This window comes from Aquarana catesbeiana, linkage group LG04 (genome assembly GCF_042186555.1).
Source record: "Aquarana catesbeiana isolate 2022-GZ linkage group LG04, ASM4218655v1, whole genome shotgun sequence".
Classification (NCBI taxonomy): Eukaryota; Metazoa; Chordata; class Amphibia; order Anura; family Ranidae; genus Aquarana; species Aquarana catesbeiana.
The window spans coordinates 619,000,902-619,015,019 of NC_133327.1; the positions used below are offsets into that span (position 1 = coordinate 619,000,902).

Here is a 14,118-nt window from a genome sequence, read left to right on the forward strand (position 1 = left end):
AGCCTTCTGTCACTTTCCAGAAAAATATAAAAACAAAAAGAAAAAAAGGGTCACTTCCCTTAGAAGTTCCACTGATAGAAAAATTTGACGGTCATCGTTTTATTAGGCAGGCAAACTGCCAATTATAAAATCTTGTCTCTTATTGAGAAGAGCAAAAAAGCAGGCGACGAGCTGCGTTTTCAGTGTGGGAATCACTGTGACTAGCTAGTGGTTGGCATTCAGTTTTCTCATTACTTGGGTCCTGGGGACAGGAGCTGCATGGAGTTTGTATGTTTGTTTTTTGTTTTGCACGCTTCCTCCAAATTTTCCAGTTCCCACACACAGTCCAAGATCTTTCCGGTAGGCAGCTATGAAACATATACACTCACCGGCCACTTTATTAGGTACACCTTGCTAGTACCGGGCCTGGACCCCCTTTTGCCTTCAGAACTGCCTTAATTCTTCGTGGCATAGATTCAACAAGGTGTTGGAAATATTCCTCAGGGATTTTGGTCCATAGTGACATGATGGCATCACGTAGTTGCTGCAGATTTGTCAGCTGCACATCCATGATGTGAATCTCCCATTCCACCACATCCCAAAGGTGCTCTATTGGATTGAGATCTGGTGACTGTGGAGGCCGTGTCATGTTAAAGAAACCAGTCCCAAGGGAGACAGGAGGTCTCTAGGAGTCAGAGAGGCTGCAGGAGGCAGCCAAAGCATGTGTGTCTGCAAGAGACAGTAAATGGCACGAGGACCGAGGCCAGGGTAGTTGTGTGCATTAGTGTGAAGCTTCCCACACTAGAAGAGCTGTGTGTATTAGGGTGAAGCCGTCCACACCGAATAACTTGTGGTCTGTGTGACCAGTGGAAAGAATAAAAGGTAGTCCTAAAAGGAAGTAGCCAGTTTTACACCTATAAGGAATTATTTAAATAAACATATCTTCCAAAAACCGGATTACGCTATGTGCCCCCTTATTTTCTTGCTTGTGACGAGCAATATACAGATGGAGAGATGCAGGGATTGCTGATTACAGCTACCTAACACCTACACACTAACCCAGCAATATTGGATGGAGACACACAGCGCTTTGCTGATAACTACCTAGAGATATATATCAAATCCAGTAATATCTGGCAAGTGAATTTCCTTTGGGGGATTATTATACAAGCATTGCGGTGATTGCGATTCGTCCGGATCTATCAACTGCAACATTTTTTTAATTCTTTACTGTTTGAGCAGACTATCTTATTCCACATTTTGCTACTTTCACTGTCAAAGTGGACTGTGTATCAATTTAAAAGACTTTGACTATACTAGCGCCATTAATGTTTAAATATTTAGACATATTTTTGATATGTTCAAGAAACCAGTGGTGAGATGATTGGAGCTTTGTGACATGGTGCATTATCCTGCTGGAAGTCGTAATCAGAAGATGTGTACATTGTAGTCATAAAGGGATGGACATGGTCAGCAACAATACTCAGGTAGGCCGTGGTGTTTAAACAATGCTCAATTGGTACCAAGGGGCCCAAAGTGTGCCAAGAAAATATCCCCCACACCATTACACCACCAGCCTGAACCAGTGATGCAAGGCAGGAAGGATCCATGCTTTACACCAAAGGCTGACCCTACCCATCTGAATGTCGAAGCTGAAGTCAAGACCCATCAGACCAGGTAACGTTTTTTCCATTCTTCTATTGTCCAATTTTGTTGAGCTTGTGTGAATTGTAGCCTCCATTTCCTGTTCTTAGCTGACAGGAGTGGCACCCGGTGTGGTCTTCTGCTGCTGTAGCCCATCTGCTTCAAGGTTCAATGTGTTGCGTGTTCAGAGGTGGTTTTCTGCATACCTTGGAGTAGTTATTTGAGTTACTGTTGCCTTTCCATCATCTCAAACCAGTCTGCCCATTCTCCTCTAACCTCAACAAGGCATTTTCATCCACACAACTGCCCCTCACTGGATATTTCCTCTTTTTCGGACCATTCTCTGTAAACCCTACAGATTGTTGTGCGTGAAAATCCCAGTGGATCAGCAGTGTGTGAAATACTCAGACCAGCCCGGATGGCACTAACAACCATGCCACGTTCAAAGTCACTTAAAATCCCCTTTCTTCCCCATTCCGATGCTCGGTTTGAACTTCAGCAAGTCGTCTTCACCACGTTTAGAAGTGTAATGAGTTCATGCCATGCGATTGGGTGATTAGCAATTTGTGTTACTAAGCAATTGAACAGGTCTACCTAATAGAGTGGCCGGTGAGTGTATAGGTTTTATAGTAGGGGCTGTGGGCACCATTAGGAGCAGTGACTAATGCGATTGCATGTAACGCCAGATGAATACTGGAAATCGATAGAGAGACAGAATATAAATAAATATATTATAAAATGTCGTTCCAAATAGTTTCAGGCTACAAAGCTTACGCCCTTCTTCAGATGGGAACAAGATGTATACTGACATTATTCTCACTTCATTATATATATATATATATATATATATATATATATATATATATATTTATATTTATTAATTAGTTACATTTCACACCAGACATCAATTAACCAATGCAGAATATCATAATTATTTTCATCCTAGATTCCAGAGAGCTGGCTCAAGGAGATGTAATCACGCTCCAATCACATAGAAAAAGTTCAGTTTATCCTAATATTAAAACATACAAATCCGTTAACAAAATAACCAGAAAAAAAAAAAAAAATTAAAAAATATATATATTATTTATTTTTTTAATTCCCGATCCTTTCCTTCCCACCAGCCCACCCCCATTTGTTTAGGGGAACTGCATCAATGACCATATATTTCACTTGCGATACAGTATGTCCCATCTCAACATAATGTCTCGCCAATGGTAATTTTGTGAGTGTATCCCTTACAGAATACTTCTGTCTGGCAATTTTATCTTTTTTACTTTTTGTATTGTTTTACCCACATATATAAATAGCCACATGGACATTTTATAAGATATCACATAAGACTGGCATGTATGATGTCCTTTTATTGCCTCTATGTGGATGTGTCAAAAAGTTTCCCTTCATCATCGAATTACATTGTATACAACTTAAGCATGGATAAGATCCATGGTTTTGAGGACCCAAAAAGGTTAAATTTGGAGGAGTTTTTTGGCGAGATTGGTCAGATCTGACCAATCTGCGGTGTATGTTTCTGCCTTTCCGATATGATGAAAACCGAGGATAATGAAATTCAGGGATTTGTGAAAAATGTTCTTTTAATATACGCCAGTGTTTAATAATTGTATGTATTCAAAATGAATGTGGATGGAAATGGGAAACAAATGGTAATCTTTTAATCATGCTAGTTTTTCTCTTTTGATTGACCACATTTCTCCTTTCCGCCTTAGTAGTCTCTATGGGATACCCCCTCAGAGCAAGTTTATTTTCCATTTCATCTAAACGTTTATCTCGGTCTTCACTATTAGTAACAATTCTAGTTACCCTAATTAGCTAATTCTTGGGAATTAATTTGAAGACCCCAGGTGGGTGGAAACTATTGAAATGCAAAAGTTAATTACGATCGGTCGGTTTTGTGTATAAATCGCTAAGTCTCCCATTTACAATACTAATACATGTATCAAGAAGGGCATTTTTTCTTGAACAAATCATATTAAACTCCAGACCTGGTATCAATTAATTACTATAGGTATTCAATAATGATAAAGTGTTCAAGTCGCCCTCCCATATCTCAAACACATCGTCCGAAAATCTGAACCAACATTTACAATTTTCGTTAAATAAAACGTTGTTAAAAATCAAAGATTCTTCAACCATATTACAAAGGTGTTTGCATATGGAGGTGCAACATTAGAACCCATAGCTGCGCCCCTAATTTGTAGATAGTAGGTTTCTTTGAATAGGAAAACATTTTCCCCCAATACAATTATTGAATCAAAAAAAGCAATTTGTGTTGTATTGTATAACCGTGATGCAATTAGGAGGTGGTGACAGGCTTCTATACTCAATTCATGTGGTATTATGGTGTATAAAAACTTGAAATATCCCAAGAGACCAGTATTGAGTCTGCAGACACAGATCACTGATTTTTAATAAAAAAAAAAAAAAAAACCACATGAAATCATGTATACACAATATATACGATTTAATTTGTCTAGTAAGAGGTGAAAGACATTTGTCCAAATATCTAGCCAACAGAGCTGTATCAGACTCAGCACCGGACACTATGGGGGCGACCCGGAGGATCATTTAGATTTTTATAAATCTTGGGTAATACGTACATGACAGGTGTAACGGGAAAATCTGCTATTAAATATGACTGATATCACTGTCAATGATTTTGTCATCCAGTCCCCGTTTAACCACTTTTCAATTCTATCTTTTATGCAAAATATTGGATTAGCATCTAGACGAATGTACGTTTGTCAACAAGTTAATTGTCTAATTATTTCCTCTCTCACATTTCACAGTATCCATAATGACAATGGATCCACCCTTGTTGGCAGGCTTGATAGTTATATCACACCTAGCTGACAGGGAGGCCAGGTGCCAGTTTTTCTTCAGGATTCTAATTATTTTGAGAATGATCTATTATCGATCGATCTTGTAAGAAAGCCTTGATTTCCTGCCCAGTTTTCTTTATAAATAATTCTACTGCTGCTGCTGAAGTAGGTGCTGCAATCTGGCTTTTATTTCTCAAACCCAATTTTTTTTTTATAGATAGTATAGTGACAGATGAACTGTCCACATTTGGTCGCAAGCAAAAAAAGGCTTTCAATAGGGCACCCACGATCACTCGAGAGAGAAAGAGAATGGGGATGTGTGTGTGTAAACACACACACACACACACACACACCCGTTCTCTCAGGGGAGAGGAGAGATTGTGTGTTCATACCAAGTATGAACAACGATCGCTCTCCTCCTCTAGTCAATCCCATCCCCCCTACAGTTAGAACATACCCAGGGAACACAGTTAACTGGCAGGGAAGGGGTTCATTTATACAATAATCAGTGCATTTTTATAGCACTGATTGCTGTATAAATGTCACTGGTCCCAAAAATGTGTCAAAAGTTTTGTCCGCCGCCATAACTAGTAAAAAAAAAAAAAAAAAAAATTTAATAAAAATGCCATAAATCTATCCCCTATTTCGTAAACGCTATAACTTTTGCATAAACCAATCAATATACGCTTATTGCGATTTTTTTTTACCAAAAATATGTAGAAGAATACATAATTTAAACTGAGGAATTTTTTTTTTTTTTTTAATTTGTGATATTTATTATAGCAAAAAGTAAAAGATAGTGTTTTTTTTCAAAATTGTCGTTCTTTTGTTTATGGCGCAAAAAATAAAAACCGCAGAGGTGATCAAATACCACCAAAAGAAAGCTCTATTTGTGGAGAAAAAAAAAAAAAGGACGTAAATTTTGTTTGGGTATAACATCGCACAACCGCGCAATTGTCAGTTAAAGCGACGCAGTTCCGTATTGCAAAAAATGGCCCGGTCATTGAGCAGCCAAATCTTCTGGGGCTGAAGTGGTTAAAAGAACATTTTCCACAAATCCCTGAATTTCATTATCCCCTGCTTTCATCATACCGGAAAGGCCATGCTAAAGTTGTATACAATGTAATTCGATGATAAAGGGAAAGTTTTTTTGACACATCCACAGAAGAAAAAGAATTGAAATAAAAAAAAAAAAAAAAAAAAGAAGAGGACATCATACATGCCAGTCTTCTTATGTGATATAGGTTATAAAATGTCCATGTGGCTATTTATATGTGGGTGAAACTACAAAAAGTAAAAAAGATAGAATAGCCAGTCAGAAGTATTCTGTAAGGGATAAACTCACGAAATTACCATTGGCAAGACATTATGTTGAGATGGGACATACTGTATCGCAAGTGAAATATATGGTCTTTGATGCAGTTCCCCTAAACAAACGGGGGGGGGGCATTATTTATGATTATATTTTTTTCGGATTTTTATGTTTTAATACTAGGATAAATGGAACTTATTACATCTCGTTGAGCCATCTCTCTGGAATCTAGGATGAAAATAATGATAATTTGGATTAATTGATGCCTAATGGATTTCTGGTGTGAAATGTAACAATATCAAATCAAGTGAGAACAATGTCAGTATACATCCTGTTCACACCTGAAGAAGGGTGTAAGCTTTGTAGTCCGAAACGTATTTGGAATTATATGAAAAAGTATTTAATTTATTACATTTGGAATTAATAAATTTTAAAGTGCAGCAATCCCTGGACTATGGGAAGACTTGATTGCTGGCACTAGGACGTATACCGTCTACCACACCTGTGAAATATATATATATATATATATATATATATATATATATATATATATATATATATATATATATATATATATATATATATATATATACACACACACACACACACACACACACAAATAACTTTATGCAATAAGATGGCATCCATCCACAAACTTCCCAGCCAGAAGAGAAAGAAGTTACAAATTACTTACCATTAGTAACAGTTTCTGATTTTGGACCTAGGCTCTTTTTGGCAAATTCAGCTACCGCTCCGATGCCCAGACCAACTGCCAATCCTGAACAAAAAGAAAAATGTGAACTTTAAAAAGAGATACTCTATGCAATCGATCATGTGCATGCTCGATTAACAGCCACAGCAGGCATGGTTACTGGCATAGAAGAGACAGTACCGCACAGTACCCATTATCTTCACTAGTCAGAAAAGACAAAATCTGTGCTCTTCTCGGACTTCGTTTCCTTTGCTACTGAAGACTTGACTACCCTGACCTCTGTGTTAAACTTTTCCCAATGGTCATCATCCAATTCCACGAACGGAATTAAAAAGCCCATGGAAATTTCAGTTCATATCAGCCATTACATTCCAGGTACATCAAAACAGATAGATGCGCAAGGTCTCACAGGCTGTGGTTGCTTTCTAAAAAGCATGCTGCAGAGAAGGACCAAGTGGAAGTAGTGGTCTTTATGCAGTGATCCAAAAGATCCCTGCTTAGTCAGGGCTAGAGCTCTCCAAACAGCAGAGTGTGGGGTATTTGCAGACTGACCACAGAGAGGAAGGCATCTGCCCTGCAGCATGGTGGCAGGGGACAGGCTTTTCTACTCAGGCTCCGATTTAAACTCAAAATTTCAAGGGGGCATTAAGGCGATTGTTTTAAGAGAGTGCAGGCATGTGGGTAGGGTTCAGCCCATACATTAGCACACCCAGTAGAACCAAATTAACAGCGCACAGAATGTTTTTCTGACTAGTATAAGCAATAGTAAGCACCTTGCATTATCTACTCCTTTGTTGGTTATACACTTGGCAATTTTGAGACAGTTTTAACTCCTTTTAACCAGTTTCAGTCACAAGAGCAAAAATGCAGATCACAAAAGCAGCATTGAAATGTTTACATTCAATTTTTTTCTGGAAGCACCTAAGAGCAAATAGGTGGTAGGGAAAAATAAAAAACAGAAAACGAGGACCGTCACCAAGAAATAAATGCTTACCAGACCCACTCCTCACCAATCTGTGGCTCCTTCCACTGTCCATTTCTCCCTAGAGAGAGGTAGGGGCTGTAGAATGGAACTACAGCAAGCAAAGGGGGACCAGACATCCAACATTACCAAAAGTGGGTTAGATGTTTAAGAATCATCAGCAAACTTATCCCTTTAAAGAAGTAGGGCAAAATTAAGGGCACTTCATTCTGCACTCCTGTGACCCATTTTCAGCCGATAGGCTGTCCGCTGATTTCACTCAGCCGGCCCAGACTCTCGATTGATCCAGACTTAAATGTCGGGATCTACCCAGATGCCTGGAATGGCAACTGGCTCAGCTGCTCAGTAAGCTGTTGGGAGACTGAGCCAGCCTATCCCACCCTCTGCACAGCCCAGCAGAGGGGCAGAGCGCAGGTGACTGACAGTCACCGGCTCAATGAAGATAAAGTACAAAGATCAGCGGTGTTTGATTGCTCAGTTCTAGGTCCTAGAGGCGGATGGATGCAACATCAGACTGATGCTGCATCTACCCATGCGAGTATAAAATTGTTTATTTTTTTCCAATTGCCATACTTCCCTTTTACAGTGAAAATGCCCTTAAAAGTTTTGGTAATTTTCCCTCTCCACTCCAACACAATAAGTGCTTTTTTTTTCTGAGAATAGGTACCTTTTTTCTGACAGATACCTACTCCCACTTTTGCAATTGTTACCTAGGCGAGAACTCCTTTAGCTTAGCCCACCACCCGCCTCCTGGAACATGTCACACATCCCAGGAGGCTGCGGGACTAGTCTGAAAGCACAGCGCGATCTTCCACATGACCAGGAGTAAGCCAGCTGTAAAACCACAGAAAGACACATCTGGCACCCACATCCAAGATAGGGGTGCCAGGAATCCAAAAGCTCAGTGTAGGATCGGCTACACTGAGGACAGCACTGGACTCCTAGGAGGCTGGCAAGTGTCTGTTAAAAGTCAACAGCTACAGTATTTGTATCTGCCATCTTTTAATTTTTCTGAAACAGGATTGAAGTTCCTCTTTAAAGATCAGCAGCGTAAGAAGCATTGCAGATAAGTATTAATGCTTCTCTTTACAGGCAGGCCTCCTTTTATTAGTTTGTACATTAGAAACAAGGTCACTTTAAAAGTTCCAGATGACTTGTTCACATTAAGGGGTAAACTTCTCAACCATTGAAACCAACATTCCAGATATAAACAAAGCAAAATAGAAACAATGTTACCTTCTATATCCCCCCCTACAATTAAAGGGTATGCATGCACTCTGAACCATTTATTTAGTCTCAATCATAACAAAGCTATGTATTTCTACATACTGCAATGTGAAAAGCCTCCATTGTTTAGCACATTCTGAAGGCCGATAAGACATTGTTAAAACTGACCTTTACTGACTGGAGAGAAAAGAATCCTCTGTATTCCACATCATTCTGTTTAGTCTCAACACAGCAGAATAAAAACAGATTGGCTGTCCTATATTGATCTAAGCCGTTTTACTCTGCTGTGCTTTAAAGGAACTGGTGATAGATTTAAAAAAAAAAAAAAAAAAAAAAAAAAAAAAAGGGGGGGGGGGGGGGGGGGGTGGCTGGGAAGAGAACCTTTATTAGAAACGTTAATACTTACCAGATAGGTAGCTATATGGGGAGTTACTCCAATTTTTTCGTGACATGATGGCACTTGAAATCCATTAATACTCCCTCTAACCTCATAACTCAAAGTCCATATCCCAGTATGGACCAGCAGCTGGAGAGATATACTGCTGTAGCCAGAGCATTAAACCACGATCCATTAAATACAGTTGCAATGTTTTGCAGGCCCGAATGCAACTAAATTGTAAATGCATAGCCTTCAATATGAGTGCATTTCGTTTTTTTTTTTTGTAAAAAGTGGACCATGCTTTAATCAAGGATATCACACTTTTGCAATGCACTGTACAGCAATGCCAAGACTGGGAGAGTGTGGGAGGCTAGGGGCCAATTGAGTGCACTGCATGCAAGAGAAGGGAGCAAAGAGAACAGACAGGTTCCCTCATAAGTCTGTTGCTGCTCCTTCACTGCCCAATCCATTGGCAGGTAAGAGCTCCCTTACTTGTGCTTCTGTACACATTTGCCTGGAGTTCAGCTTGTCTGCAGGTCTTAGGGAGGCAGGCCAGAAGTGTTTAACAGTTCAAACGACTAACCGTCATTAGAGATGGGCTCAGGCCTGTTCTGAATCCTAGTCCCAACCCACCTGCCAGGAAGACACTGCACACCACTAATCACAGGCAGTGAGACCATTCCTGGTCCACAGCTGCACAGACCGGGAAACGTCTCAATGCCTGCGATTAGCGTTGTGGGGTGTCGGCTTCATGGCAGGATCCCGAACACGCCCAAACCCATCTCTATCTGCCAAGAACAGGTCCTGCACTGTTCCAGGTTCTGGGCTATGTGACATAAAGCCAGGAAGTGTCATTGGACTTGATAAAACACTTGACAGGCCTTCAACAAGATGTAGTTAAGCTAGAGACACTCGTTGTACCCCATCATTGGTTAGGAGACACTTCCATTTTATAAACTGTCCAGAATATATTTTAGCATGCACAGGCTGCGTTTACCTCCAAAGTTGGCCAATCTGCCAATCCGCGTTACCGGAACTTTCCTCTCTCGGGCTCGTTCACTCAGCTAAAAGGGGGGAAAAAAATATTTATAACAATTATGTCCAAATATTAGAAAGAAAATACAGAACGTCATTTGTCATCTTCATATTTTACATAAATCGGAACTCCAGGCATACAGCTAAAAACACGGCGGAGATGCTTATGCAACTTCACCCACCAAAACACCAATCTTTTCTGCCATTTTCAGGTTTTACACAAAAACGGATAACTACCCACTACTGCAGCTTCCCAGTTCTCTTGACTGCTCAACAGAATGTGAATAAGCATTGTCCCATTGCGGATGTGTTGCTCCCCTGCTGTAGTCTTTCAACTTGTGACTTACTACAGACTTTACAATGTTGCAGTCTGACCACTAGGTTAAGAAAAAAAAAAAAAGGCTTTGCCAATCTCACTGCAACAATTTAGCAGCGATGTAGAGGAGATTGAAGCAATTGAGTGCACCGCATGTCAGAGGAGAGAACAGACAGATTCCCTCAAGTCTGCTACTGCTCCTTCACTGTCCAATCAAATCCATTGGCAGGTAAGGGGGCTCTCATATGCTTCCTTATTCATTGTCACTTTAGACAGCAAGTGATGAGTCCATCAAACATCCAGCTTTTCAAACTCCTAAGAAATTCCTGGTTGGCTTCAAAATATAGAATCTGAGAAAGAAAAAAAAAATAGGCCTATGAGCCAGCTATTCGAGGTGTGCTGGACACAGGTAAGAAAAGTGCCGATGAAGACACTATTGGAAAAGATGAAATTCAGTAGTGGTTTGCTCCATTAGAGGGACACTGGAAGGAGCTGAAGCTGCAAACCTCAGCCAGGGGTCAGACTAGAGGAGTGATGGCAAACCTTGGCACCCCAGATGTTTTGGATCTACATTTCCCATGATGCTCATCCACTCTGCAGTGTAGTTGAGTATCATGGGAAATGTAGTTCCCAAACATCTGGGGTGCCAAGGTTTTCCATCACTGGACTAGAGGAAGGGTCTACAAACATTTCAGTACAAGGGCCTATATTTAACATATTCACCGGCTGAAAATAAATATCAGTTTTATAAATTAATGTATTTATTCATTTAAATATTATTTGGAGCTTTTTTAAATGCATGTTATGATTCAGAACAGAGAAAAAAAAAAAGATTAAAACAGAGCAAATTTCAAATAAATTTAAGCCACCAATAAAGGGCAAAGAAAAAAAAATTCAGTCTGCATCTTTCCCCTCACAGAAATGACGCACATCAGCTATTGACCAGATAAACTCTTGTAGCCGGTAGCAAGGAATGCAGACCATAGTTTAGATTCCTCAGGACAAGAGGAATCTTTGAAGTACAGGCAGTTTGTTTCCAATGCTGAAGGGGAAGCTTGGATCAGTACAACGACCCATTACCAGTGAGAACTATGGTGATACTAGGAACACTGGCTTCATTGTACAAAATAAAAATAATTCAGTCACCTGGTCCATCTAGATCCAGCGACATTGTAGGAATGTCTCGGCTGCCCAAGACTCCCCTTAATGGCTGAGACAGCAGTGGGGCGCCATTGGCTTCCGCTGCTGTCAAAGTCAGTCAGCCAATGAGAATAGAAAAAGGAGTCTGAATGCATCTATGTGAACTATATGTGACTCGGCTCGGGTGCCCCCATGGCAAGCTGTTTGCTGTGGGGGCACTCAACAGGAGGGAGGGGCCAAGAGCACCGAAGAGGGACCAGAGAAGAGGAGGATCTGGGCTGCTCTGTGCAAATCCACTGCACAGCACAGTTAAGTATAACATGTTTGTCATTTTTAATTTTGAAAAAAAACAAGACTTTACAATCACTTTAGCAGTAAAGTGGCTTAACCTGAGAAGGGAAAAGCCAAACTTGATGGAAACTCTGCCTTCAGGCAGTTAAACTGTATTTGGTTGGACTCCTAGATGGACAATAGCCTGAAGACAGATAACCATACCGTAGGCAAAGTCACCATATTGGAACGAGACAATGACTTTTACTGAAAAAAAAGTGTGAAGCTTTGGAAACCTTAAACTGTTTCAGAATATTGTGATAGGTCTGAAAATGTATTCAGATAGACAGACTTGTAAAATTTACTGAAAGATCCACTTTAAAGTGCTACTAAACACATGCTGTTTAATTCACATTGTTCCTTCCATTTCTGTATGTGGATGATGGCACTGTAATTATTTTAACCACTTCAGCTCCAGAAGATCTACCCCCCCCTTCGTGACCAGGCCATTTTTTTTTTTGATACGGCACTGCGTTAATTTAACAATTGCGCAATCGTGCGACACTGTGCACAAATAAAATGTATGTCCTTTTTCTCCCTCACAAATAGAGCTTTTTTTTATTTGTTCTGCTATAAACAAAAAATCACTGACAATTTAAAAAAAAAATAATATTAAATCAATTTGGTAATCTTTTTATTTGTCTAGCGACAGCCTAGAATGTTAAGGTTTTCTTGTCCCAGCGATACACCAGATCCCCGTAGGTGCAGAGAATGCAGCTTTCCAGCCTCTCAGGTATCCTGTTGCTCTCATTAGTGTCCATTTATCGGGTGTCAGAATTGGCATTACTCCCTTACAGCAAACAAGTCTGGGAAAGTCACACGTGAAGCCAAGGTCACAAATGAAGCCGAGTTGAGTAACATACAAGCTTATCCTATGTGATCCTATGTGAAAAGGTACATTGGGACATGTAAACAAACATTACCTCATAGAGTTATTTTAATAGAACGGTTTTCACTTCAGTTTTTTTTTTTTTTATAGATGTACAAACTGTCCAGCTCCATTTACAAACCAAGTGGAGACACAACTAGTTTAATCTGTCATTTAAAAATCGTATCAAAACCCAAGAACAAAAATGTACTGTATTGTAGTATACCAGTCTTTATATGTTGTGGCTGTATATGTTTATTTTTTCAAACTTTTCCCCCTTTATTTTCCCCTGATGATCCTGCCAGCCTATCTTAAAAGTGATACTGTACACTCAATGCACAGTGTTCTATGGATCTATAGGCGTGCATATTTGTCACCCTAGCCAGCTTGCTTTTGATTTGATTACAGAACACCTTCCCTTGAACTTGGATCAATATCACACAGGGGGAGGAGTTCTGTAGTCCATCAAGGTGAACAGAACTGGGTCAATAACACTGCTTGAGAACAGCGTTGATTGGACAGAACTAATATTCCAGCATCATCATCAGGCACAAAGTAAGGTCCATAAAGACATGCATGAGCACGTTTCGGGTGGAGAAACTTGACTGGCCTGCACAGAGTTCTGACCTCAACCTGATGGAACACCTTTGGGAAGAATTAGAGTGGAGACTGCGAACCAGGCCTTCTTGTCCAACATTAGTGCCTGACCACAATTGGGCTTCTGCAAGAATGGGCCAACATTCCCATAGACACACTCCTAAACCTTGTGGACAGCCTTTCCAGAAGAGTTGAAGCTGCAAAGGGTGGACCAACTCAATAATGAACCCTACGGACTTGGGATGTCATTGAAGTTCATAGGCATGTAAATGCAGGTGTCCCAATACTTTTGATAAAAATTTATACCAACTAAAATTTCAGGCACAACTGTCAGGAAAATTGCTTGGGGTGCAAAGAAAAACCCACAAATAACTTCAGGTGAAATACAGGACTCTGAAAACATGTGGTGTGGCTGTTTTAAGATGCACAATAAGGAAGCACTTGAAGAAAGATGGTCTGCATAGTCGAGTCGCCAGAAGAAAAGCCATTACTACGCAAATGCCACAAAGTATCCCGCTTACAATACGCCAAACCGCACACAAGCCTCAAACCTTTTGGCACAAAGTCATTTGGAGCAATGAGCTCAAAATTGAGCTTTTTGGCCACAACCATAAACACTTCATTTGGAGAGGAGTCAACAAGGCCTGTGATGAAAGGTACACCATTCCTACTGTGAAACACGGAGGTGGATCGCTGATGTTTTGGGGATGTGTGAGCTACAAAGACACAGGAAATATGGACAAAATTGATGGCAAGA

The 14,118-nt window shown here is 40.1% G+C and overlaps 1 protein-coding gene across 2 annotated transcripts in view; it reads right to left on the reverse strand.

Annotated features, from left to right (window-relative positions):
• COQ8A (coenzyme Q8A) overlaps window positions 1–14,118 on the reverse strand; it is a 90,689-nt gene that overhangs the window by 41,873 nt on the left and 34,698 nt on the right. For both annotated transcript variants that reach the window (XM_073628300.1, XM_073628301.1), the window contains exons 4-5: window positions 10,073–10,139; window positions 6,470–6,553 (exon numbers count right to left, since the gene is read on the reverse strand). In XM_073628300.1, the coding sequence (XP_073484401.1) occupies window positions 6,470–6,553; window positions 10,073–10,139 (151 nt within the window). The remainder of the gene's footprint in view (window positions 1–6,469; window positions 6,554–10,072; window positions 10,140–14,118) is intronic.